The sequence below is a fragment of the Cyrtonyx montezumae genome, unplaced genomic scaffold (genome assembly GCF_038088225.1).
Source record: "Cyrtonyx montezumae isolate F1298 unplaced genomic scaffold, pur_monq_1.0 scaffold_10, whole genome shotgun sequence".
Lineage (NCBI taxonomy): Eukaryota > Metazoa > Chordata > Aves > Galliformes > Odontophoridae > Cyrtonyx > Cyrtonyx montezumae.
Genome location: NW_027071826.1, coordinates 45,370,296 through 45,396,682, shown reverse-complemented (window position 1 = coordinate 45,396,682; position 26,387 = coordinate 45,370,296). Strand labels below are relative to the sequence as shown.

Here is a 26,387-nt window from a genome sequence, read left to right as displayed (position 1 = left end):
AAATATTGCAGAGTAAATGTGGGATGCTGAAGATAATCTTGGCAAAAAAAGAATGCGAAGAACAGACTTTCAAACTGAATCTCTAAATAATCTTTTCTTTTGGGCTTGGATTTTTTCTTTATAAATTCATTTAAGGCAAGAAACAGTGGATTGATGAAAGTTTGCTTTTCTAGCTTTGTTCACATCTCACCTGTTTTCAAGTCCCCTGAATCAGCTCTGTGTGCACAAGTTGCTTCCATGGAAGGAAGAGTACATACACAACTACCCCCACTCCTCAGTTGTTTTTTTTGTTTGTTTGTTTATTTTTAGCTTTTTTTGATGTGTTTTTTTTTTTTTTTTGCGAGCATGAACACTGCTTTTCCCTTTACTTGGAGGCTGGGTGTGAGTGCCATGTGACTCCCCAAGTGGGTGGTACAGAGAAGAGGTTGTGTCGTCGCTAAGGGCGGGCAACGCAGCACTGGAGGGTGCATAAGAGTGCCTTTTTTGTGCAAGTTTGCAATGTCCTTCTCAGAAATGTCATGTGAGCTCTCATTTCAAATGCCACCATCTTTCCAGTAAATCAAACAAAGCCTAGCTGCTCTTGTTTCAAGGATGAGACGTGAGAAGGAAAGATTATCCCTGGGAAAGTATTCAACAGAAGCCTCATGTACAAGCATAACTTAAAAGGAAGTTAATTTCTCCTGCATCCTTGTTACCACGTTAATGTACGTTGTTGAAAATCAGCCAAGTGTGTAAAGCTTTAAGTCTACTGTGAGTCTCATTAGTTCCATCTAAGCTGAATTTGACCAAGCTATCCTTGTTATATCTTCTTACGCATCTTAGCATAGTGTCAGATTCTAGGCCTTTGCAATTAGGCCCTCATTTCCTGAGCCAGGTTAGCTGCAGTCTGGGCTCCCTAAGAATTCTCATTTTGGGGCCCAATCCTGATGTTTCCCCCCAGCATGGTCTTAGCACAGGAGTGTTTGTCAAACCCTGTGTAATTCAGCTTTAGGGCTGGGAAGTCTGCAGGAGAGGGTGAAGGTGTTCAAGATGTGAGCAAAAACCTCTTGCCAACCCAAAAATGAAAATATCGATCAGGGCATTTTATTTGGCTTCTTCTGGGAGATAGAGGACCAGCAGAAGCTGTGCAATCACTGCTTCACTGTCACTGCTAAGGCTTTAGTATTTACATCACATTTTCTTCTTGGGTTTGGATGGGGGGTTGTTTAGCATGTGAACCACTTGCTCATACCTCTCTAAGCCAGGAGGCTTTAAACATCTAACCATTCCAGAGTTCGCCTCAGCTTTCTACTGCGCTCCTAAAACCTCTAACAAACTTCGGAGGAGGCAAGAGCTCAGCATCTCATCATCCCACACCAGGCTTTCCTTTGCTTGAACACTCTCTGAAAGTGCTTCTCTCTGTCCCCTGAGGGGATCTTGGCCTTTCTGATAAGAGGATGCTCAGTCAAATCTCCAAGCTTAAGGGAAGAGTCCCATATATCACCAGACCTCTGTGATAAAGTCGTTTGGGTTGCAGAAGTGTGTTAGGTGGTAGTAGAACACCTCCAGCTGTCCTCAGTCCTTCAGCTCCAGCTGTCCTCAGTCCCTAAACCCTCTGCTGAAAAATCCTTACTGGTGTTTACTGATATTATTGATAAAATGGATCAGAAGCAGCACTTAGCCATCAGCTGAGAATCTCATTTTACAAACAGGTTGAGGTTTCCAAGATTTCCTAATGTTGAGCAAACCTGATTTGTATTTCAGTAGGAGAATTGGGGAACGTTAGTTGATAACATCAGACAATCCAGAGGCTGAAGCTGCATGAGCAGATGTAGAATTACTAAAGGGCTTGTCACTGCACTCCAAGTGATGGAACCCCCTTTCAGCACCCTGTTACACAAGCGCTGCTGCAATCGGTTGCTGTGAGGAACCACTGCAGTTCTTTTCCTTCATCTGCAATTTTTTTATTTTAAATAGTTTATCGTTTTGGCAATTGGCAAGAAGAAAGTTGTTCCTCCTGGGCTGGAACCGGCTGGTGTAGTCTAAGTTGTTGCTTGTCGACTTAGCCTTGCACAACTCCCAGGAAAATCTTCTATAGGGCTTTGCTCCATCTGGCCTAATGCCCTGTTCTCTGTATGGCACAAAGCTATCTTCTACTGTCTGGTTGTTGATACTCAGTCAAACACCATAAGAAACCAGTTTAAACATGAATTCAAAACTTGATTTTAAATCAAGTATAAATAGGCCCTAGAAAATGATACCTTTGTAGCTGGAGATTCCAAGTACTGTTGGTCTTTCTCTCTCTTCTCTTTTCCTCATCATCACTGCGCACTCCTGAGTATGAGCATGGCCTGTGCCCCAGGCAGACTTTATTACTAATAACTATTCAAACATATTCTGGTGCTTGGATTGGCACAAGGTTCTTGGAGATTCTGGTTTGTTCTTGAGTGTTAAAATCTGGAAAATCAGGGTGTGAGTTTTGCCAGCATGTGTACGAACAAACAGCCCTGAGGTATGTATGGAATGGGGCTCTTCTAGTGTTGAGTTTATTATCCTTTGTTTTGTATCTCTGGAAATTGTTGGAAAGTAAATTTGTATTCTTCAGTCTGCATTATAAATTGAATCTCTTTTATTACGTGCATGCATTTGTTTTCTCTGGACATCTCTTTCCAATCTCCAAATTGTAACTACTGTGAAACAAAGGCTCCTCTTTCCCTTCCCCCCCCCCCAAGACTTCCATCGGGGCACTGGTGATAGAGAGACCCTCTCCTAAGTTCTGAGGATGAGGGAGCTTGGGAAAACAAGCAGTGTTTTTTCCTGATATGTGAGTAACAGAAATCTTAAGTGAAGCTGCTAGCCCTTTCCCATACACTTTGGTGACTTGAGGTTGGTACCGAGGCTGGGCATTCAGTACCTCTAGGAGACTGGAGCATGGAACAGACTCTCTCAGCTGGCCCAGCCAGGTCAGAGGTTTCAGAACAGAGCTGAGCCTGGTGTGGTAGTGGGCCTTGACTCAAAGCTGCTGAGATGTGATTTTGTCATGGAGAGAAGTTCTGTGTGAAGATATGTCATAAAAGATATGTCATGAATTCCTTCTCCTCTAAGGGTGTGAAGTAGGAAGCTGTCTGCTGTGGAGATCTGGTGTTGGTGATTAACATGAACACCAGAAATCTGGGACCTGCACTGTTGAGCAGGTCAGCTGTATGAGCTGAAAGGTCTGACATCTCTATAGTTACAACCTATTAAGCAGCATGAGATATCAATGCTGCTTTTGCATCTCCTCTGTCATCTTCCCCCTCTTCTGATGCTCTATCCAGTCTTAGCTCAAGATAGATCCAACCTATAAATGTAGTTGGCAAATTTCTGACTGGATGACACTCTTCCTCGCGCTCCTTTGTCATATCCACATCAAATCTGCTAAAGGAAATCTGCTTTGAGAGAAGCAAAAGTATTAAAATGTGTTTAATAGAAGCCTGGCTTCTTTATCTCTTCTTTCATTCTTTTGAGAAATAAATGGTGGGTAGTTGTATCTTGGTGTTGCTATGGTGAGTTTTAAAATACACCTTTGATTATAGTTGATAGGTGCCAGCCAGTATATTAATTCTGAGCTGGCCATATTGTTCTATGCTTACATGCCCTGATTTTTTGTTTTTTTACTTCATTTTTATTTATTGCTGTTCTCACTTTGTTGAATCTTAGCCTGATGGCTAACAGACTGCTATTGTGTTGATCTGCATGAATTCTAATCAAGTGTGATAGTGCTTTCACCTTGTGGAACAGTAGCTGGCAGAATTAAATCCGAGTTTCTTTCCGTTTGTGAGAGTCACTTCCTCAGAGCTGACTCTGGCAGTTCTTAAAGAGTACAGATAAAAAGCACATTAAGAGGCAAGAGAGGAGGAGAAAAGGACATGTGAGGATAAACATGAGGTGCTGCAGGAGTGTGCTTAATTATTTAAATTTCTTAAGCCCTCATTTCATGCTATTTCAGCCTTCCTGTTGCAATGCTCAATCACACTGATGTGCAAGTATTTGCAGAGGTGATTTTACTGAAAGTGGGAGCCCTTATTATGTGAATAAGTGTTTGCTGGTGTGAATAAATGGCACAGGTGAGCCCTGGCATTCATGTTGATCTATTTTGTAGTGAAGGGGAAGTACTGTGCTCGGTATTGACTCAGCCAATTCAGTGGCAGAATTAATTTGGGAGGAATCCAGTTTGATTTTCCTTTGGTAGCAGCTGTGAAAAAGGGCCCTGATGATAGATGTCGTATTGCATGCAGATTAGTGTCATACTGAGATGTATCCTTGATGTTGAAGTGAAAGGAGAGAAAATTAAGGCTTTAGAGGGGTGGTGGGAGCAACTAGAAAGCATTGCTCATTAGAGCATGCCTGGAGAAGATGAGCAAGGCTTGGGCTCCCTTGCAGAACATGGAGGCAGAGCACAGTGGTAAGTTAAATAACAGCACTGAAGCTGGAGTATGACTGCTCTGATTTCTCTGTTCTGTTTGTTTTGATTTAATTAACAAAGTAAATATAAATCCCCCTCTTTTCTCCTTGTTCACTTCCATTTGCTGCTTTCAGCCAGGTTATTTTTTCCCATCAGGGTTTCGTCCATGCTGAATAGCCTGAAACTGCCATTGCAGAGTAAAGGTGCCACAGTGCATCGCTGCATGGGATCTGTTTTGCTGTGCTAAGCATCTTTCCAGGACACCTTAAAAGGCCTCAGAGTGCTCTCCTGAAAATCAGTAGAACTATGGAAGAAGGATAAAAGAACAGATGATTTTGGCCTAGCAAGCACAAGTCTACAAACTGTTTCATCCTGAAATGTCTGAAGTGGCAGCTCATCCTGCCTGTCCTGTTTATGTTGGCCAGAAAGGAGTCTGTAGCTCCAAGACTTCTTTTAAAGCACTGAGGCCTCCTTGCTGAACTGAAAGCAGAGGCACTGATGAAGTCAGCAGGGCTCAGGCATCACCCAATTTTACACGTTTCAGAAGTTATTAATACACTTTATAATTTGTTTGTGTTGCTTGCAGATGATACAGGGATGGATGAGTTCATATGTAGATGTTGAAGTAAGCACTCCAATTCAGGATCTTTGTCAAAAATCAGCATTTTCCTCTCTTCCTGGGGGAAGTCTGGCCCACCAATTTAGTGATGCTGCTCTGCAGCAGGATTTGCTGGATGGCTGCTCTGTGGCCTTCAACTCACTGGCTGTGTTAAATGCCTCCTACTTAAGAAAATATTTTGCTGTCCTGTGTGGTTTTATACAAATATAACTGAAAAGCCAAGTGATGGGGAATGTGGTCTCACTTATTTTTTGTGATTTATGCTCTGGTTTTCCAGCAAGGCAGCCTACATACCCAGGAGAACAATATGTATCTGTGTGAGCAAAGATCACATCGTGTTCTGCCACGGCTTGCTGGGTTGGAGGGCTTAATCAGCTATTAGAAGATGATATTGGGAAATATCTTACGAAGAGACTCTGTTCAGTGTTTTGAGTCTTTTGACAGTTCTAATAGAATATTCAAGAGGAAGTTTACAGTTTTGCTCTAATCCTTTTGACTTAGTTTATTTCATTTTTGTGTGCTTGCTTTTCTGCCAAGCAGTTGCCCGCTGCAGCTATTTTCTAGGAGTTGCTTATCTAGGCTTCTGTTGTTAGGGTTGAATATTATTTACTTGCATGATAATACCTAGAGTTTCTGATCTGGGATCAAAGTTCTGTTGTGCTAAATATTATGCAGACCTAGTTTATTAAAAATACAAACAACAACAAAAAACCCTTTCAAATATTCAGTGTTCCAGGAAGGTATGGTTTTACCCTATGATAGCCAGCAGGAACAGAACAAGGTAACAGGAAAACATTCACATAGAATGCTATGAGCAACAATCAGGGCACACCAACTGTCCTGTTTTGAAATGGCAGAAGCTTGTGCCTGCAAAGCAAAACAATATTATAATGACCAGAAAAAGTTTATTTTCTTTCCCAGGGAAACAGCATTCATTAAAATTCTGTTCTATTCTTTTCATTGTTGTTTTTTGGGTTTTTTTTTGTTTGTTTTTTGTTTTGCTTCTGGAAAAATATTTACATTGCTTTTTCAGCTCAGAATGCTACTATTTGCAGAATTACAGCTGACTTCACCGAACATTGGGTACAAGAGGCTTCTTTAAACAGGAATTAGGAGCAGTGACAAACTTAGAAAATGTATGTTCCTTTGAAATGAAACCTATCCTCTGCCCCTGGTAATTCCTTCAGGAGTCTAGATCCTGAAAGAGTGTGCAGCTTCTGTGGTAGCAGTTGGCAAAACTCTCCTTACTGGTGATAAACTCCTAGTGGTATTAGTCTGCCAAAATTGTGTTTCAAGGGGCTGGATCACCATCTTTAAGGGCATGGTTATCGTTTTTGGATGAGTCTGAGTATTGGAAACACTGAGCCAGCCAGTAGCATTGACCTGTGCTGGAAACTGGCTTCACGTGCAGCCCCACTCCAAGGCACGGTGGGGTCACTGTGCACATCCTGTTCAATAGGAGTAGGTGTAAATACAGCATGGTATGAGTGTGGCTGTGCTGAGAGGAGCTGTGCTAAACTGCATTTGGTGCTCAGGAAAAACAGTAGCAGTGAATCTGAGACACTCAAGTACCATAAAGTAAAAGAAGGATGTAACCCAGCAAGCACTGAGTTTGTGAAATTCCCCTCTTGATGGAATGGAGGCTTTAAATGTTATCTTAATCTTAAAGGCCTTCTCAGCAAGCACAACTGTACCAGTTGTACCAGTAGTATTTGGCCATCCAAGTCTGGTGTGCTTGGAAAACTTTACCTTGTGCGTAATCAGCCTTAATGGGAGGGTGCCTGAAGCCTGCAGGGTCACATCTATTTGTTTTCCTGTCTTGTTCTAGGAATTTTTTTTTTGAATTATAGGTTTTGTTTGTTTGTTTTTAATGTCAGAAAGGATACAAACCCCTCTTCCCCCTTTGAACTCCTCAGCCTACCCTTCTGTTTTTCTGTTTGCTCCTACACTCGGCTTTTTGTTGATGCTGGCAAACTTAATTTCAGAGGTGTACCAGGCTTAGCAAACAGATCCAAATTTAGGTCTAACCACCTCTGAGCAAAACAGAAGGTCTGTAGAAGGCATTTTTGTAGTCTAGTCATTCAGAATAGCTAATAACAGGCTTACTGGCTTCACATTAGTCAGCACAGCATCCCTGGCCCCAGCCATGTTGGACACTTGGCTTTTATTTGCACCTTCATTACATGCCATGGTGATGGCAATGGTTGACAGCAGTCCTAGAGAGAGCTGGGAGCACAAGACTGCACCTGGAGCTGATGTGGGATGCATTGTTTTTATTTGTCAAGGTTCTGGTTCTCTCACCCCATAGAGGCCCCTTTGTTTGCTAAACTTCCATTTAGTTTCTATGCCTTCTAGAATGATGCATCTCTCTTCATGTTCCTAGTGAAATGCTGGTACAGTGAGTTTTATTCCAGCCTGGTAGAGAAAGATATGTCTGGAGCCAGAAGCTGGCATAAAAAGGGGCAGCAGAGACTGTTTTCCTAATGCAAGCTGGGTTAGGAATTACTGGGTTACCTCTGTAGGGAGGGCAGTATTATTGTAGCCCTTCAACTACTGTTTTGAACTGCAGTATGATTGGAGACAGGAGCTGGCAGAACTATTTCTGAGCTGTCTGGATGGTGCTGAGGAGCAAGAGGAAGAGGCTGAAAGTGAATAGACTGATGAGAAAGTTAATGTGGCATATAAGTAACCGTGTGCTTGCTTCTGCAAGACAAATGTCATCTTGTGTGTTTTAGAGTAATTTTATTTTTAAATTCCCTGACAGTTAAGTGCTTATTGTTTGAAGTAATATGTCTTCAGGTGTAACGTCAAGCAGTAGGTGGGTTCACAGCTGACTAGAAGCTCCATTTAGAAGGTACTCTGTAAGCTTGCAGCTGCTTAACTTTGCTTATGTTCTTTGCTAATACAGTGGGATGTATACATATATAACTACAGGGGTCTGCCTGTAGGTGGCTGGTTACTGTATTTCTCATTAGATTTTTTTTAAGTAGCTAATATCTGGCTAGAGAAAGTGCCGAATATTTTGACACCTAAAAATGTAGCATATGTTTTCTAATTCTGTGGTTATTGATCAGAAGAAGAGCAAGCTGTGCTTTTATTTTTAGTGGTTGCAGGCAGGTTCCAGCTTCTGTTCTGAAGCACTGGTCGTAAAGACATCCTGAGAGGCTTCTACCTTTAAAAAGCCTCACCTGCATAGTATTTGGAATCACAACTAGTAGCAATAAAGTAACCTATATTGTCCTGTTCAAACTACAAAAAATAAAATAAAATAAAAAATACTTAAGGAGGAATTCCAGCCGTCTCCATTAGAGTTATCCTGTAGCCATCATATGCAGCACACGTGTTTTTATGTATGTTGCTTTATCCCTGTGAATATGGCACTCTTTGTATGTGAAATCATCAGAAAATAAAAGCCGTGAGTTTTGCCTGGCATGCTGGGAATCTGTGGGAGGAAGATGGTAGTAACTACTTGAATGATTGCCAGCATTGCTCATAAGACTTAGGTGAAATTAACTGCTGTAAAATGGGCTAAAATAGGGCCAATACAGTGATGGTTTTGAGCCGCTAAAGAATCCTTGGTCAGGGCTCGAGAGTACCGTCATCTCGACCGTTACCTCACGTGCCTTTAGATCTTTGCGTTGTAATGCCTCTACTTAGGACGTTAACGTCAGAGCTCTGCGCTGCTGTTTCCGGTGCTGAAACGGTTGCTGTTGAGGATACAGTTGCAAGGAGTTGAGTGTGGCTGGTTGGTCTCTATCAGCATTTGAGAGGATCAAAGGGGACTTCGGGGTAGGTTGAATAAAGGGATGAAAGCGCATACTTTCCCCCTTCTCCCCACCCCTCCTTCCTACCCCCCCCCCCCCAAAAAAAAAAAAAAAAAAAAAAGAAAGAAAGAGAAATTAAAGTTCAGGCTCTTTAGTGAGGTGTGAAAAAGTATGGGACTGCTGCTGTTCTGCCATCATTTTTCACTTCCTTCACTCCATGCCTTGTGAAGCAGCTGCTAGCAGTGGTCTCCTGAGCCTCTTCAGTGGTGGGATGGAAAGTTGGAATGTAAATTCATGGCTTGGCCAAATTTCATGCTCTTTCACAGGAGCAGCAGTGGGCTGTACTTCAAGTCCTCACTCCCATCTGGGTGGTCAGGAAAGGGTTTCAGTCCTATAGCTTACAAAGGGAAGGTCTCTAGTGTGAATGGAAAAAGTACTCTCTCTGTACTAATTTGTAGAAATCATTGATAATCTCTAGTTGAAATATCCTTTAAACAATCTCTAAGGTGACTGAGATGGTGGATTTTGGCACAAGTAGTTGAAATTCAGCTGAGTAATTGTCTTTCTACTGGAAAGCCTTAGGTAAACCTGGTTAAAATTCGTGGCAATGTCGTAGCACTTTCATACACCTTTCTTCTGTTTCTCTCACTTCTACATAATGAAAGTTGCCATAATTTTCTTTCTCTTTAAACCCTGTATTAAAAAGGTATAACTATGGTTAATTGGCCCTCCCTTCCAGGTGCAGTAGATGAGTGTTGAAGCTTCAGGAAGCCCAACAAATAGGCTGTACTCTGCTGAGTGCCCTTGCAGCTCTGTGCAGATAATGGCAGTTGCTGTGGTACAGAGCAGGGATTGCCCTATTTGAAGGAAGCACTTGGGTGGAACAGACATCAGCTGCTGTTTGTTGCCATGTGCCAACCAAATGGAGCACTTCCTTAGTTAGGAGTTGTGGTTGCATTTTTAAGTGCAAATGAAGCTAGCGTGCCCAGAATGAAGCAGAAGTGGGAGATGTTTCTTTCCTTATATACTACAAAGTTAAATCAAGGTGTTTGGTTTCATTTTTGTGTTCATGTTACTTTTGGAAATATCATTCTGATAATAAATGTGGGGAGCATTGCAGGACTTCACTTTGCTTCCTTACTTTTCTGCTGCATAATGCTAGGCTAATAATAGACATATCTTGAATAACACACGCATAAAACATTACTTACCTGCAAGATGATTCTGTTAATCACCTCAGTGCCAGGTGAAAGCAGTTGTGGGTGCATGGAAAGCTTGTGCTGATCTCTGACCACCCCAGAGCACCGTGCGGGGCAGAGGGGAGGTGAGCTCCTTAGGGCAGGAAGTGTTTGGTGTGATGGTGGCAGGAAGCATCAGCTCCAGCATGGGTTATTGATGTGCCAAATGCCCAACTAAATATTTGAAACTCAATAATTCAGTGTCTTCATAGGCAAATACTTGTGGTAGGCTGTCATGAGTTTAACCTGTGTGTATGTTCTTTATACCGTGTAGAGCACAGGACACAAGAACTGTATTCCCTGCTTACTTAAAGACACAAAATCTGCAGTGTATACAAGATTAAAAAATCCTTTTTTTTCTTTTTTCAGTACAGCAGCCTGTCTAAAGACAAGGCAAACCTAAAGCATGAGTCAGATCCCTACACACAGCTAATATAGTCTCTGCAATTATAGAAGGCCATTTCTTTGTGACAACCACAAAGGAAGATTTATTTTTTTCCCCTTTTCTCACTGTGAGTATTACCTTACTCATCATGCCCACCCATTCACATCAGCCAGGCTAATTGTGGAGCATGGCATTCACTGAGTGGGAGAGAGGGTTAGAGATCAGTCTGTAATAAGCAAGATTACTGCTGCACTGAAACGTTTCCAGCAGGATCTCCTTATTTATTTGGGACATGCTTGTAAAAGAGATTCCTTGCTGTAGGTGAATCATGGTCTCAACAGAACAGTGCCCAGCTGTGGTGACTTCAGAGATACCTCTCTGCTGACAACTCAGTTACTTGGGCTCATGCTCTCCTGGAGAAGAAGCCTGGAGGGTTCTTTGGATTGCTGTAGGTCCAGCTTTCAATGGTGTAGGATCCTGAGTCCTGTCATGCTGTGGAAGTATTGTGCTATTCATCCTATGTATTTTTTAGCATTGCTGAAATGCTGTACCTGCCTTGGGTCTGATGAAGGATTAAATAAATGGTAGGATGCCAGTTTTGCTCTCTGATACCTGACGCGCTGTTCTCTTCAGAAGAAACTCCGTGTATAATTATGCCTTCATTTGCTTTTGTTAGCTGAGGGGTCTGATCAGGGAAAGTTGCTGTTAAATTTTATCCTGTTCTGGGCATGGGTTTGGCGTGATGCCAAGACAACAGATTTTTCTAAAGTCAGAGTTCTGTTTCGTGGGAATGCCAAGTAAGGACTGAGAGGTGAGCTGAGGGAAGAGCAAGGAAGCCTTTTTCTCATTATGAAAATCCTAGCAGTGATTTCATACAAGAGCAGTGGTCTTAGATGTAGCTGTAGCTCACTGATGACTGAGGATCAAAGAGGAGCTTTTGATGGTGGAGTGACTGGCAGGTCACTGTGCTGTGCTCCCATACAGAGACCAGGGTATTACCAACTTGACTGCTGGCTGAGCTTGCAGGGGCTTAGCTATGAGCTTGGCTATGCTTCTCCTTAGGGAGTATGAACACGTAGATAGATTGATGATAGACGTAGATAGATGAACACGTTGATAGATTTAACTTTTGTAATGTAGGAACTATGAAATGAATGCAAACATATCATTTATATCCTCTGTGGTGCAATAGAGAGCAGTCAAACTTTGGAGTCGAGTCCTCAGTCATGCTGAGTAGCTTCAGTGAAGTGCTCTTCTCAAAAGGTGGAGGAAACTGTCCTTTGCTTCTATTTTGCTTCCTTTGCAGGTTCCTTGTTGGGGTTCCCTGTCCCAGAGGTTGCAGGGCTGCCAGAGGCTGCCTGTAGATCCTTTGTGTCTCTGGGCTGCTTGCCCACTTAGAGCAGATCTTGATAGGGGAATTTCCTGTTTTAGCTTTCTGAAGGAACTTACAAGTTGACATTGAAATATTGTGAAGGATAATATTTTACAGTCAAGATAGATTTCTTTTTTTTCAAGTTTGATTCTATCACTTTAAAGTTTCTTTTAATGTTTTTTTCATAAGCTAAATTTTAGTATTACCTTACAGATTAAACAGCAGCAATCTTGTCTTGTTTATAAGCAGAAACATTTGATAAGGAAGAATCCAGAAGCATTAATTTGAGTTTTCTGGTTCTTTTCACACATAGCACTAAACTTTGTCAGTGTTGACCTTTTGCTTTTGTTAATAGGGTAGTGCGTTGCTCTTGCTGCCTTTCTGCAAGAATGAGAACTTTCCTAAATCTGTATGTATTTGTACACATGATTATGTACTAGGGTATGTAGATATGTGGGTTGCATGTGCAGTTGTGGAGAGTTTGTGTTTAGTTATTTTGGATCCTTCTGTCACTGAGCCATTGAAGTATGGTAAAAGTTACCATGTAGTCACACATAGCAGAAACTATTTTTTGCTTTTTACTTTTAGTTCATATTCATTCACACTGTGTTACATCTGTGCTGTGAGCATTGCTACTAGCCAGAGCTCCTGGAAGAATACAAGGCGAAGAAGGTCCTGGGAGGGAGATAAAGGCCTTAGAATTAAGGGCTGTGATGGTCTGAGTCTGGCTGGTGCTGCCCATGGATCTGCATGGAGTGGTGCAGGCAGTGCTGAATGCTCACTAGTTGGTAAGTTTGGCTTTCTCCAGGCACTGCCTTGACGCTATGCTCCTATATCTCTTATGCTAGCTCCCAAAGGTCCAGGCTTGTCCATGCTTCCCAGCAGGCCTGTTTGTTACAGTTGTGTTCCCAGAAAGTCACTGAGTATGTAAAAGAAGCTGTTTCCAAGATTAGCCTGTTAGCAAGAAACATCCTGAGAAGAGTTATGTGCCTGGAGGCATGGATGGATGGTGAATGTATTTTCTCCGCTCTCATTTCTGGTTGATAGCTGCCATTTGAAGCTTCTCTATTATTTTCTGATGGCTCATATTTTCAGATGTTTTCTGGCTAACTGTCCTTGAATGTCTCTGTGACTCCTGGGATCCAGGAATCTTTAAACTGCAAGAAATACTAGCCATAATTCTTTATCTTTTGCTTTGAAGGGTACCTTCAAGTACATCTGTGAATCTGTAAAATTATACCACTCTCATCTTTTCCTTTCATTGGTACTTGTGCATAACACCTTTTATTTTTAGCTCTTTCAGCCCTGTTACTATACTACTTCCCCACTTAGGTGTAGTGGAGTTGCCAGGGAAGGCAGGAAGATAGGGCTCTTCTGAAAGACGTCTCTGTAGCAAAAATGGCAAAGCATCCACTTCTCACAGAGCAGCGAACGTGCTTCAGTACTGCCACTAACTCATTTCCTTTGGCTCTCTTAACTTGTGAACCCCAGAGGGACCTATCTTTGGTGTGGGACTGGTGTGGGACTCCTGGAGAGGAACTTCTTCCCCAGCTTTAGGCGCCATCTCAACACGATGATTTCTTGGTGTAAATCGGGGGTGACTTCATTGACACCAGCAAAGTGTGCTGATACTGCACACAGCTGAGAGAAGTAGGAATAAATCAGATTGTGTTGCTTGTGTGAAATGCCATTATCACTGAAGGTATTGGCAGAGCTTCATTTGGTTTCTGTGGCCTCTCTTTCACGCCTGTAGTTGTCTTCATACATCTGAATGTCAAACAGAAACTGTGACAGCTGCTTAATACATAGGAGAGACTTGAGATGAATGTGAGGAATTCATTAGGGCAATAGAAAGAGGTTGGTTTGGGAGCTGACTTGGCAAAGCCACTGGCACTCCTTGGGGAATTGCCTTAAACCATAGCAGTAATAGCAGGTATTTTTGGGAAAACAGAAATCTTTCTACATTTTTTTTTGCATGGATTGATAGGGAGTTGGCTAAGATTGGCCCTGTTACAGAGCATTTTGGAAGTAAATTCAGAGCACAGATGAATAACATGTATTTGTTTAAAAACTGGCGTTAGTTTGAAAATAGCGTGAGAAGGCAAGATGTGAAGGAAGTCGTAAGAATGTTTAGAATGTTGACTTAAAACCAGAAGTGTTTTCTTGCACAGAATTCTGGATGTAAAATGGTTTGAATCTGCTGCTTACTACAAACTAAGGGCTTGCAGTTGTGGAAATGCATGCTTTGCAGTGAGCCTGAAAGCAGGGAGAAAGCATGGCTGAGCACACAAATAGAAAGCAATTCCTCCAGTTCCTTTGGTTCTTGTTTACTGGAAAAGCAGTTCTGTAGAGCCAGTTACATTTTTTTTGTGTCAATATGTGTATGTTTGCACTCTGCAACTGCTGAAAAGCATGCAACTCAGATCCTTTTTTCCGCAATGATATTTCAAGAGGATTCCAGGTCTAAAGAAAGAATGAAAAAATGAGTTATTTCTGGTTTGTTTGTTTGGGTTTTAGAGCTAGAAATACACCATAGAGACTGTGTGGTCAGGGGAGGGCCTGGTAGCAGAGCAGCACTGCCTTGGTCTTGCCAGAGCCACCTGAGGAGGCACCATGTCCCCACACCATGCTGCCTATGGGGCAGCTGAAGGTGCTGGTGGCTGGTGGGGATGTGGGCAGTGTGCCCAGCAATGCCACATCCTGCTATCTGGCCAGATAAGGGTTAAGGGCTGCTTGCACTCTCTGTGATTCAGAGGGTTTTGACGGAAAAAGGTGTGTCTTTTTTTTTTTTTTTCCAGGAAATCAGGAGTCACAAAGGGAGAAGCTTTGGGCTTTAGCTGTTTGGGCAATAGGAAGAAGCTGGGCTTTGTGTTTCTTGGGCTTTGTCCTTGGCTGAATAAATCACTCACAGGAAAAGCACCAGTGTTGACTTTCTGCATACAAACAGACAAAAGTGGATACAGTACAGTTGGTGACATCGGTGGAGAGAGGAGTCGTTTTCAACACTCTCCCTCACTGCAGGGTGGAGGAAGCAAGGGCCAGGGCAGAGCGCAGGGAACCACCACAGAGCAAACAGCCTGGGGGCCAGCGCTGGCTGAGCTGCAGGGGTTCCTTCTTACTCAGTTTAACAACGGGAAAACCCAAGAAGGGAAAACAGTTGGATATTTTCCAGGAGCTAAATGATAGGTGAAGAAGCAGGGCTGTAATTAAGCATGCTTGCCTACTGAAATACGTGTACAATCGCTATGGGATACTGTAACTAGCAACATGTCCCCGAATATTTTTGAAGCCTGCTGGCTGTGCCTGCTTGGCAAAGCTGCAGCCACCACTGAATCCGCTGGGAAACTGTTGTCAGGCTTGAGTGTATCTGAACCCTGTGTGATGAGTGATTTCCCCTGCCTCACCCCACCCCCACTGTTGCAGGGTTTACTTCATTGTTAATGGATTAATTGCAGAAAAGAGGGAACGGTGTTTTTCTTGTTACTGCACAGTGACTCCGTACACTGAGAAGCCACTAAAAAGAAACAGAAAGGGGTGGGAAAAATGATATATGACAGGAATAGAGAGCTGCACATTATTTTTGCTGGCTCATTTTGGTGAGCGACCACAGCTGGATCTGACTCCCTGTGCACTGCCCCACTGCTTGGAGCAGCAGTGGGCGTGTTAATTCCCCTGACCAGCAGCCGATCACACCGGTCGAGGCTATTGTTCCAGCTTCTCTTCAGTCACATCGCCGGCTGAACCACTTCGTGCTTATTCGGGAGGTTTTCTTCCCCAGTCGTCGTGGTTAGAGAGCCGTGCTGTATTTCCAAGCAATCTGCATGGACTGCTAATCTGATTCAGCTGAAAGGTTTAGGATTTTTTTCAGCCCAATTTTGCTCTGTGTTAGTATCATGAATAGAATTATGTATTTTACTAATGGGTTAAAGATCAGAAGAGCAAATCCTCTCTGAGATTGGGTCTTGCATGCATAAACAAGCTGCACTTTTTACCTGTAATTCTGTAACACTGCAGTGACCCTCACCACGTGTATCCCAGTATCGCAGGTATCCCAGTATGAACACCCTTCTACCAGCAAGGAAAGGGAAAGGAGGACAAACTGATCCAGTAAGGAGCACTTCGTCCAGCTGTGACTCCATCCACACTTGTCATTGTATTGTTAGCCTGTTTGTTGGCACAGTTACCTTGCTGGTCTGCTGGAGAAAATGTTAGCAGCATATAATGATTTCCTCCTGTGAGTTAGCATCACCTCCATCTCATTTAATTCCCACCTTTGCTTATTGTGAGTGCCGTTTCTGGGCTGCATTCCTTGACTTTGTTACTTCCAGGCTGAGTGTTGCTTTGGAAACAGCTTTCCAGGCAGCAGCAGAGCAGGAAGGAAAGTTTTTTCTGTTGCTTTATGAGCTGCTGTCATATAAATTCATAAACTGCTGTCACATGGGCAGTGGCATCAGAGGAGGTTCGGTGAGCAGCTGAGGCTGCAGCCAGGACACACAGCACTAATGGGGCCACTGATGTGCCACAGACAGGCAGAAGTCAGAATAACTAGCGTGTGGTTGCGAAGAGCAAGCAGCTGAACTTGGGTAAATCTGCAGCTGGGATGTAACCTAACCTAGCATCCAGCTCACCCTGGTCTTTGCTGTTTCTTTCTAGAAGGAAAGTGATCTGTTGACAGTCCTTTTGGTGGTTTCAATTGCTTCTCTCCCTGGGCAGGCTCAGAGTTTTGCATGCTCTGTTTGCATTGGGTAGGAGCCACACGCTGTCAACAGCAGATCTTTCACCCCAGGGGGACCAGCAGCACAGGCAGCCATCAATTTCAGACCAGCTCACACCAGCCCTTCTTGGCAATGAGGCTTGCCATCTGCACAGTTTGGTGAGCAGTTTTGGAAATTGCTTTTTAATTGTTTCATCACCTCCGCTTTTAACGAGATGTAAAACTATTCATTTTAAAAGCCCAATTCTTCTTACTGCAATCACATTGCCATTGCCTTCAGTTATGCGCTGTGAGCTGCACAGGAGAAAAGTCATTTATTAATTATTTAGCAGCATTTATACATCCCCTTAAAGATGAAGGTTTGACTGCAGTGGAAGATTCATTTTGCTGGGAAAATGCTGAATGAGCTGACTCAAGGAGAAGATGTAAAATGTGACGCTGTTTAGTTTTCTGTGTCTCACTCAGACATTAGCTGATGTGATCTGTTACTCCATAGCAAATGCGCTTGGGTCACAATTCTGGCTTAAGCCAGAATCCAGTTCAGTCTGAGGCAGGGACAACTATTTATTCCTGTGGTTCTATGCTTGCCAGAAAGCACCATGGGCTCTCATTCTTTACCACATGAAAGCACTGTGGGTCAGAGATTACCTTCTCCTCACTTGCTGGATGCCCAGCCCTGCCCTCACACCTGTGTCAACATCACTCCATGAAAACTGCAGAACTTCCCTGATTTACACAGCCTGAGGATCAGGCACAGCATGATTACTATGAAATATTTTCATTTCTCTAGGTTTCTTCTCTTCTCTTCTGCAGGCACGCATGGGGTCTTTCAAGAAGTCAAATGCTGTCCTTTGCAGAGCAGCAAAGTTTGTCTTACTGATCAAAATACCCAGATGATCTGTCATTTTAAAGCAAACTGAAATGATTTATATGTGTTGTAATAGTAAGGTTGGGAGTGACACTAGCTATTCTGTCCCAATTCCCTTCACATCTCCTGTTGCTACCTGCAGCCAGTGCAGCTGGTCATCCTCCACACAGTCTGGATGAAATGCTAACTCTTTCAGAGTGACACTGACAGAGTTACTTTTATGAAATATACTCTAGAATCTTAAAAACCAAACCAACCAACCAAACAAACAATAAATAAAGAGGAATTTGAGCTGCTGTACGCTGAATTGACCCTGTAAGTACCTGTTAGTGTGGATAGTTTCGTGTGGAGAAGAGGACATTCTGCTGCCTGGATTCACCAAGACTGCTGTCTTGCTTCCCTGCAGTTTGCAAATACTGAGAGTCAGCAAATCAGTAATTATAGCCTCAAACTAATATCTTTTTTTTTTTTTTTCCCCGTACATTGCTTTCTGGCACTCCATAAAAAGATCTGGCTCACCACTTAGGATTAAGCAGCTTTGAAGTAGCGGAGTCATCTGTGTGTGAAACTTTGATTTCCCATATCTTGGAATGAAATGTTATTTCTATCTTTCCTTTCCAGAAAACCCCCACAGCTCATGCCATGAAGGAGGAGAACTTTCTTCGTCGCAGGTTCTCCCTCTGCCCAGCTTTGTCCACCCCTCAGAAGGTCGATCCTCGCAAGCTGACACGTAACGTGTTCTTCGGGACTGACAGTGACATCTACCCACTCAGTTCAGGTAGATTTCTGCTGTGTCAGTGCACAGTGTATTGTGTCCTGTTTTTACCGTACTGCTTTTCCAGCGCATGTGAAACTCAGTGCAGAACCTCATGTGCTTGACAGAAGTTGACTTTTTTAGTGCTCTGCCAGGAAACAAAGACAAATGAGTTAATGTGAGAGGGAGATATATGCTGTTCTTGCAACACAGGTACCACTGGATCCCAACCAGTGCTGTTTTCATGGTGCTGCTTTACTGCCATCGTGTTCAGTGGGAATAGAGGACATCAGAGTTGATGTTTGCAACCATTTGAGTACAGCGTGGCCTCACATTTCAGAAATGACTAATGTTTTCAGGCAGTTCTACTCTGAGGCACTTGATATGTTTCATCCCAAACACTGAACTCTTTCAAGCTATTGCCCGGGCCCTGTTGCAAATGTTTAACGGCAGGTTTTCCTGTTTAGATTTAGAGCCCAGGATAAATATTACAGGAGGGCTTTTAGTAGTTAATGCTCTGTAAATTATCTACAAGCACCAGGGATATTGACACACTGCAGTGAATGGCAGGCTGGCTTTCAGCTTTCTCTGTTTTTTGTTCTTTGATTTTGTTAGCGCTCTTTGGAAGGAAATAGGGCGCACGTTATTGTTTCAGCTCACAGTAAACATCTGAGTCTTTCCTTGACTGCAGTCTGCAAAACAATGCTTCTATTCCAGCCCGTACACAAGTGCTTCAGGGAACAGTCACAAGTTTGCAGAGCTGTCATTCACAGTTGCCATGCCAGCTCTAAATCATCAAATCTCACAGCACCTTTGTGAGTTTTTAAAGAACTTCAGTCTGGAGAAAGAATGTAACATGTTGAAAGGTTTCAGGTTTTGTTTAGATGTAGCACCTGGCTGCCTCTCTGGGCTTTGCAGATGTAGAGCAAAACCAGGTCTGGGTTTCCTGAGCTAAGCATCTTTAAGAACAAAGGTTTTGAGGGCTTCTGACTTTGCAGGTATTTCTATTTTTGGATGCTTGTTTCAAGGCAGTGAGGAACCAGTTCTGAGCACTGCTGACTAATCCTTGCTGTTGTTGAGGTCACTGGAAGCTTCAAAAAACTCTTGATACAGAAAACTTAAAATGAGATGCCTAAAATCTCATAGGTGATGAGGTACTGACTTCCTCATAGGCATGTTTCAGTGCTGTCATCATCCTAAAGATGACAGAATAAGTCGATCATGGAGGAATTGGTCACTTCCTCAGTTTCCCATATCACTCCATTTCTCCTTGTACCCTGCTGACAGCCAGCCCAAAGAGCCTGCACTCAGCTCAGCAAAACAAGTGCCTTGAGCCATGCTGGAGTGACCTCCAACAGTGTCATCAATGGAGGCAGTGCACTGTAGCATAAAGGAAGGGCATATGCTGAAGAATTTGTAAAAGAGAGAATACCCCTTTGAAACAAAAAGAAGTTACCACTTCACCCAGGGGTTTCCTTGCAGAATCTGGGTTTTTGTCTGGCCATACATTTTTAACACTTTTCATTTCTTTCCTGGTCCACACAGAGCTGCTTTCTCTCTGCATTGCTCACGTTTTCAACAAGAAATAGCCATTGTTCTTCACATTCAGTTACCATATCCCACAATGGGTTATTCTTTAACTCCTGTCCAGGTTTAGCTGCTTTGTTCTCTCTGAGTCTGCCATGTTTCCCTCCCACCTTCTCCACGCCTTCTGAAGGATGCTGCTGTGGCTATAGATAAGCTGCAAGTGTTGTATTCAATATTTCTGCCTCCCCTCTTTTCTCTCTTGTTTTACACAGATTTTGAGTTCTTGAGGTTTTCCTCATCGTACTGTCTGGCCCCAGCAGATTTTCTTTGCAGGGGCACAGGGCCATGTAGTGTAATGTGAGGTGTCTGGAGCAACAGGTCTCACGGCTCCAACACCTAGAATTAGCCCCACAGCAACCAGGGAGCACAATTAAATAATTCAGTGAGATGGGAGTGACCGACTTGACACCTCGGGCAAACTACGCTGCAGAGGTTCAGTGAGAGAATTTCTTTTAAAGGAAACATATGGAAAAGTAGAGGGCACCGTCTCAAATAAGACTTCTGATTTCTGTCTCTTGTTTTCATACATAAATGCTAATCATTACAGTAACTAAAAGAAATCTGAAGGGAAAGCATTTTCTTTTTAGAAAGTCTGCAAAGTAGGAGACATGAGTTCCTTACCCATGTCTTTCTTTCATGTAGCAGAAAGGGGAAAGGATCTTCCTCTCTTGTTGGGAAGGAAGGACATTTACCAGGGGAGTAGCTAAAAGATCTTCTGTAGAATCTCTCTTTTTGACTAGGTTGGGATGCATGGAACCTTTAAATAAAAATTCAGAATGGCCTATCTGTGCCTGAAGAGCTGCACTTCAGTGGATATGGGAATTTGACTGTGATAGACATGTGGAACTGAATATCAGTCTGGTATATATATTGGGCCACATGGCTGACAGTTACTGCGGTAACATTCATGGCGTCAGGATAAGTTTTATTCCCAGTAATTTTCACCACACTGCAGAGCCCACATTTTCTCTTGTAGTTACCCAGTTACTTTATCAAAAAAGAAAAAAAAAAGAAAAATAGAATTCATCTTCAATTCCTCAACAGCCAGTACTTCTTTCTCTTACCATTGATCAGTTATGTTTACTGTGTGATGTTTTATAAAGAAGAAAGTCAAATGCCCCCATAGGATGGATGCACAGCAGAAAGAGTAAAAGAAAGAGTAACTTTTCTGGAAAGGAACTGTGTATTTTGTTTTCATATGTATGGCAGTAATGAGATAAAAGAAGATATCAGGAACTCAACTCTGTGAGCACAAGGCTGGAGTGTGGGCAGTTTTCTTTGTGATGCGGTAACACTTTTTCTGTAAGCATCATTGATTCCCTTCCTGGAATCCTGTGAATTATTTGGCACAGCACTACTAGGCTACTTTGTGGAGGACCTTTCTTAGTCTGCCGTGTTAGCTGCCAGCAATTGAAGATAAAAGAGCCTCGGTGCTATTTCTATCACGAGCATTAGGTTTTCTTGATCAGAGAGATAAGAACTTCAGCTTCCATGGCCAGTTAGTGTTTAGCTCCATTTATGTTTTTGTGTGGTTTCCTATTTATTTTCTTGAGACAGCTAGCTGTGTTGTGCTCCAGGTGGAACACCCTTTTGGGCTTCCTGTGCACTTAACTAAGTACATGGGTGTCTGAGAAACTTACACATGGTTTCAAAGAAGCTTTCTTTCTCAGTAAGAGCTCTCTCCCTCCACACGGCTGCAGCAAGTCTGCTTGAGACAGCTGAGATCACTCTCCTCCAAAAAACTGCCAGCCTCTCCTCACAAGTGCCAATTGACTTAATGGATTTGAAATAAGAATCTAGAATATGCTGCTCTGTAAACATACCTTACAAATCCTTTTAAACTGTATGACTAAGAGTGAAGAGTTACTTGCTCCCACTTTTCATCGTGTCCTATGAGATAGATGATCCAGAACCTCAACAACACCTCAGATCCTATCGTTTAGGTGAAAAATCATTTTATATGCATTACTAAGAGAAGGAAAAGTGTGCAAGCTCTTTATATGGGTACCAGCCTGGAGCTAAGCTTAATTTAAGAAATGAGGTATAATAAAGATGGGTTTGAACTATGTAATTATGTTGTGTTTAATAGATGCCTTTCTCTCAAAGCTGGCAGCAGCTGACTCCCATTAATTTTACTTGAACTTTTAGGCCATATGCTACTTGCCCATACAAGAGCAGAAAAAAACTTCATGGGAAACAAGTACAGTAGCTACAAATGTTTTGTGAGTTTGTTCCAACCTCCTCTGCGTATATCCAGGAGAAGATATAGAGAAAACAGTCATCAGAGAAAGAAATACACAGTCCTGATCTATGACCAGGAGAACCTGTGACCATCCTGCATGCCCTGGTAGCATCAGGGGGTTGCCAAGTATCCTGCACCTTGGGAATTTCTCCTGCCCAAGCACATTAGGTTTACAAATGTTTTGTGTGGGGCTGAGTGTTGCAAGGGGAGAAGTGATGGTTGAGAAAGTAGGCTGCGGAGGTGGTTCCCCTTCTTGCACCACCTTCCTGCGTGCTGGTGTAGGTCCTCCCTCTGCTTCAGTTCTCATGTGTTCAGGGCACATGCCATCCCTCTTCTCCAAGATCCGGGGATGTCTGCTTTCTGCGTGGGCACAGCTGTGTGCACATGGCACAGTGTGACACGTGCTGTGGGATGAGAAACCTGCCCAAACCGCCAGCACCTTCAGCCACTGTGTGGAAGGCTGAACGCCTTCTCCTGGGGATGACCGTCCCTAAGAGCCACATTTAATTGTAAAACTGATGCACCATACTGCCAGTTAATGCCTTAGGAAGGGCAGGCTTTTTGTCCTGCCTCAGTACAGATGGAACTCTGTAGCACAGTTGCAATCCCAGCCACAATTGAATAGCCTTGTCCTCCAGTGTGTCCCATAATGGAAGAGCAGAACACAACTAGGAGGATATTTATTTTTCAGTAAACTTTTATGACTAGCTTTTTCTAATGTTGCTTAGCTTCATATAGTGCTTCTGCGAGAGCTCCTGGAAACATTGTGGCTTCTGGTGTAGGTCAGTTTCTGCTTGACTTCAACACAATCAGAGTTTTCCTTTCCTGGTTTTGTATTTGGTGTTGTTTCCAAGAGGTGCCCACACACAGTTCGAAAACATTTTTAACGAATCCCGTGTCTGCAGTGAGCTACAAATGGATTGTGTTCCAGTGTCTTGCTGGTTCTGAAGCTCCAATTGCTAACAATTTTATGGAGGAAGTTATGAAGGCTCTAGAAAGCTATCCTCATCAGATGCTTTTTTTTTTTTTACTCTTAAATTGAAGCTCTAGGCTTTCTTTTACTGTAAGGATATGATTAGAGTTGGTGAAAAGAACAGAATTTATTATTTCATTTTGTTGCGTAGAGAAGGACTAGAGGTGTTCGTACTACATACTAGTGTGCAATGTGCACAGTGCACTGCAACTTTAGTGTATTTAGGTAATGGAAAATACATTTCTCTGCAATGATGGGAAGATCACAGTATATAGCACTTGTTAATTGAAAGTGTTTCTTATTTTAACAAGTAATTTGATCAGAAGATGTGGGTCCTCTGCAGTATTTTATTTTACTAGTTATGCCTAGATGCTGTTCTGTCTTCTGTAACATTTTATGATCGTGGTTATTATTTGTCAAACAAAGCATGCTATCAAGTGCGTCTGTGTACAGTTGTCAGACACTGACCAAGGAGGATAACATATTGAATAGCTGCTAATTAACTGAACTCCATTCATTATTTGCACTGAATGAGGCATGGGGAATGTAAGGAGGCACAGACTGTGGTGATGTATTTGAAGACTCCATCATAATGCAGGTGCACAGGGCAGCTGGTTAAGGATGCATAACCAACCTTATTTCTGTTATTTTCCAGCCTTTAAATGCTGGACTTCAAAACATTGTATTGGTTTACCATAATGTTTCAACCATAACTTTTAAACAATAAGCTTGTGCACCCAGGGTATTTCAAGCTCTGCAGGATCCCCGTCTGTGATCTTGATGCTTCTGCCGTTACTCCTCTTGCTTGCTGTTAGCAGTAGCCCTTTGAGGACCACGAGTCACCATGACTTTGCACAGAAATTCTCTGTTTCTGAATTGCATTACTTTGTTGCAGGAAACGATGTGGAAGGAAACAGCCTATCGATGCTGAAAGATGAGACACCGCAGACGCCAAACTCAGTTAGCAAGGTACTGTGGGATAGGGTTGCATCCCTGCTCTCACATTTATTTTTTTTTCCCTGTCTGACTTATTAATCCTACTTGCTGTCTTCTTTTTTAAGACTACTGAGAAAGCCTCTCCCTTTGTTTCTGCAGGAGATGAGTGTACATGTTTTGAGAGAGAAAAAGGGAACATTTTGGGATGCTTGTGGTGTCACAGGGAAGCCTGTGTTTTCCCCTACCTTGATAGCACCTGCCATGGCAGAATCCTGTTCATTTGGGCCTCATCTAACAATGTAATTAGACATGAACAGTCAGGGTTGAAAGGTTGACTTTGCCAGCAGAGGTGTCTCCTGCTGTTCCTGACCAGCAAAGCGATGATAAAGCCTAATTGTTTTGGAAGACAGAGCTGTAATATTTAACATGTTGCATAACATCTGAAACTGTGAAGTAAGATCCTGGGAAAGATCTATCAGAACTGCTCTAACGGGAGAGGAACACAAACTAACCAGATTTTCCCAAGCACAGCATTTCCAGCAAATCTTTTGTGGAGATGTGAAACTGGATGTAAAAACTCTGCATCAGGGAGTTCAAAACCTTTCTCTACACCTGGAGTTGCTGAGTGCCTGGGCTTGATTTCCTGCAGAGAAACTTACTTCTCCTGACAAGTGACTTTAGCTTGTTTTTATTAATTAAGCACAAGGCACTATTTATATCCTGGTGTTCTGTAGACACCTGAGCAGCATTTCCTAGAATCACACAAACATCTGTGCTTTTCTTGCTTCTCACACTAGCGAATGAGGAATGGTACACAGTGTTTCTCTCAGTTTGGAGGGAGTGAAATTACCAATAAACGGTTGGCTCATAGTTGTACCTCAAGGACAGGGCGTTCTCCCTTCTAATAGGAAAAAAATGGGAGAATTCTTCTGACCACTGTCAGAGGACACATGCTTCAAACCATGACAGCATAATCTCTTAATAATTCTAGAAGATTCTTCCTCAGAGGCATTTGAGCACTTAGAAATGTCTCCTCATAAAGTAAAGCTTATAACATCTCTCTCAAATGTCTACTGCTGCCCTTTGAAATGTGACAAGGACCCTGTGGGCACAATTCTCTGTTCAGTTGTTTTATCTGTGGAACGGTTCCCACTGCAAATCTCAAACTTTTACACTGAAGTCCCATGTGCAGATATATAAAGTAAGCATCAGAGTCTGTATTGCAGGTAGAGAAATCTGACTCATATTTCTACTAAGACAAAAATGACAAATACTGAGTCTGTGGGAGCCCAGAGCTGGTGGCCAGCCCTGAGTGGGCTCAATGCAAAGTGGACTTGGACTGTGCAGTCAAAGCAGATGCTTCACTGGTCCTTGTGTGCCTTCACAGAGTTTTCACTTCTGTGTGTATTCTAAAGCATCACATATAGTGTGATGTATGAAAAAGAGCTAGGTTCTATAGTGACTCATTAAATCAAGTTGACTAAGAGCTGTTATGTTTGGTTTTTTTTTATATAAAACTGTTGTACAAAAGAAGGAGAGTGTCTGACCCCAGAAGATCACAGTCTAAATGCATCAGACACATGAAAGACTGGAAGGAAAAGAAGTACAGAGCCAGATAGTAACTGCCCTCAGGTCACTTTGGAAGTAGAAGAGATTGGACCTTACTGTAATTCTCCTGCCACTAGCACTCCTCATGTTTAGCCAATTTGCTGACAGTACCTATCTGAGTTACGCTCTCTAGGTGTACTTTATTTTAGGACTAGTCTATCTGTGGCTCTGTCTAATAAAGTAAAGCATTTTTCAGCCCATCAGCACAAACATGAGATCAATCTTCAGCCTCTGAAAATGAATTTAAACAGCACTGACAGTATCAAACATGTTTTGAAGTGACAATATATTTGTGTCTGGCCTCTTAAGGCCGGATGATGATGATTCTCTGTACTATCTGTAATGTGATTAGGTCATTTCTTGCTCGCTGATGTTCCTGGACATTTCAGCTATGACAGTGTAATTTCCAATACCAATCCTAGTATTTAAAGATTTCTACTAGCTTTTGTGTCATTTTTATACCAGTAACTGAAACACTTTCATGTTGGAAAAGATATCAACAATTGAGAACAGGGGGGTTTGGTTCGTTCTTACTGAGATTAATGCCTACATGGGAGAAATATGATGAGTATGGGAAATTTTCCAACTGACTATGAATATAAAGAGGAAATTTGGAGAGCACTGCATATGTGCTGTTTCTGAGCCCATCTGTAGTTGTGCTGCTCAAGTCTGCAGTCAGTTTTTCATGGATTCTTGGAAGATATAAATGACCCTTCACTGGAGTTCTGCATGACTATCTTCATGTTAATGCATTCCTAATTTCTCTTATCCTATTTTTTTTTTCAGATTGAATATAAGTTTTGCAATGGATCTGACAAAGAGTGTGTGTCTTCCTTGGCCAAATTCACTAAGAAGGAAACACTGAAGGTATGTGCAAAGCAGCTAAGTCAGCATCAGCTGACTT

General features: G+C 42.5%; 1 protein-coding gene across 1 annotated transcript in view; it reads left to right on the top strand.

Annotated features, from left to right (window-relative positions):
- OSBPL5 (oxysterol binding protein like 5) overlaps nucleotides 1-26,387 on the top strand; it is an 83,946-nt gene that overhangs the window by 19,996 nt on the left and 37,563 nt on the right. The window contains exons 2-4 of the mRNA XM_065755221.1: nucleotides 18,005-18,161; nucleotides 23,835-23,908; nucleotides 26,270-26,350. Of these exons, the coding sequence (XP_065611293.1) occupies nucleotides 18,026-18,161; nucleotides 23,835-23,908; nucleotides 26,270-26,350 (291 nt within the window). The 5' untranslated portion in view covers nucleotides 18,005-18,025. The remainder of the gene's footprint in view (nucleotides 1-18,004; nucleotides 18,162-23,834; nucleotides 23,909-26,269; nucleotides 26,351-26,387) is intronic.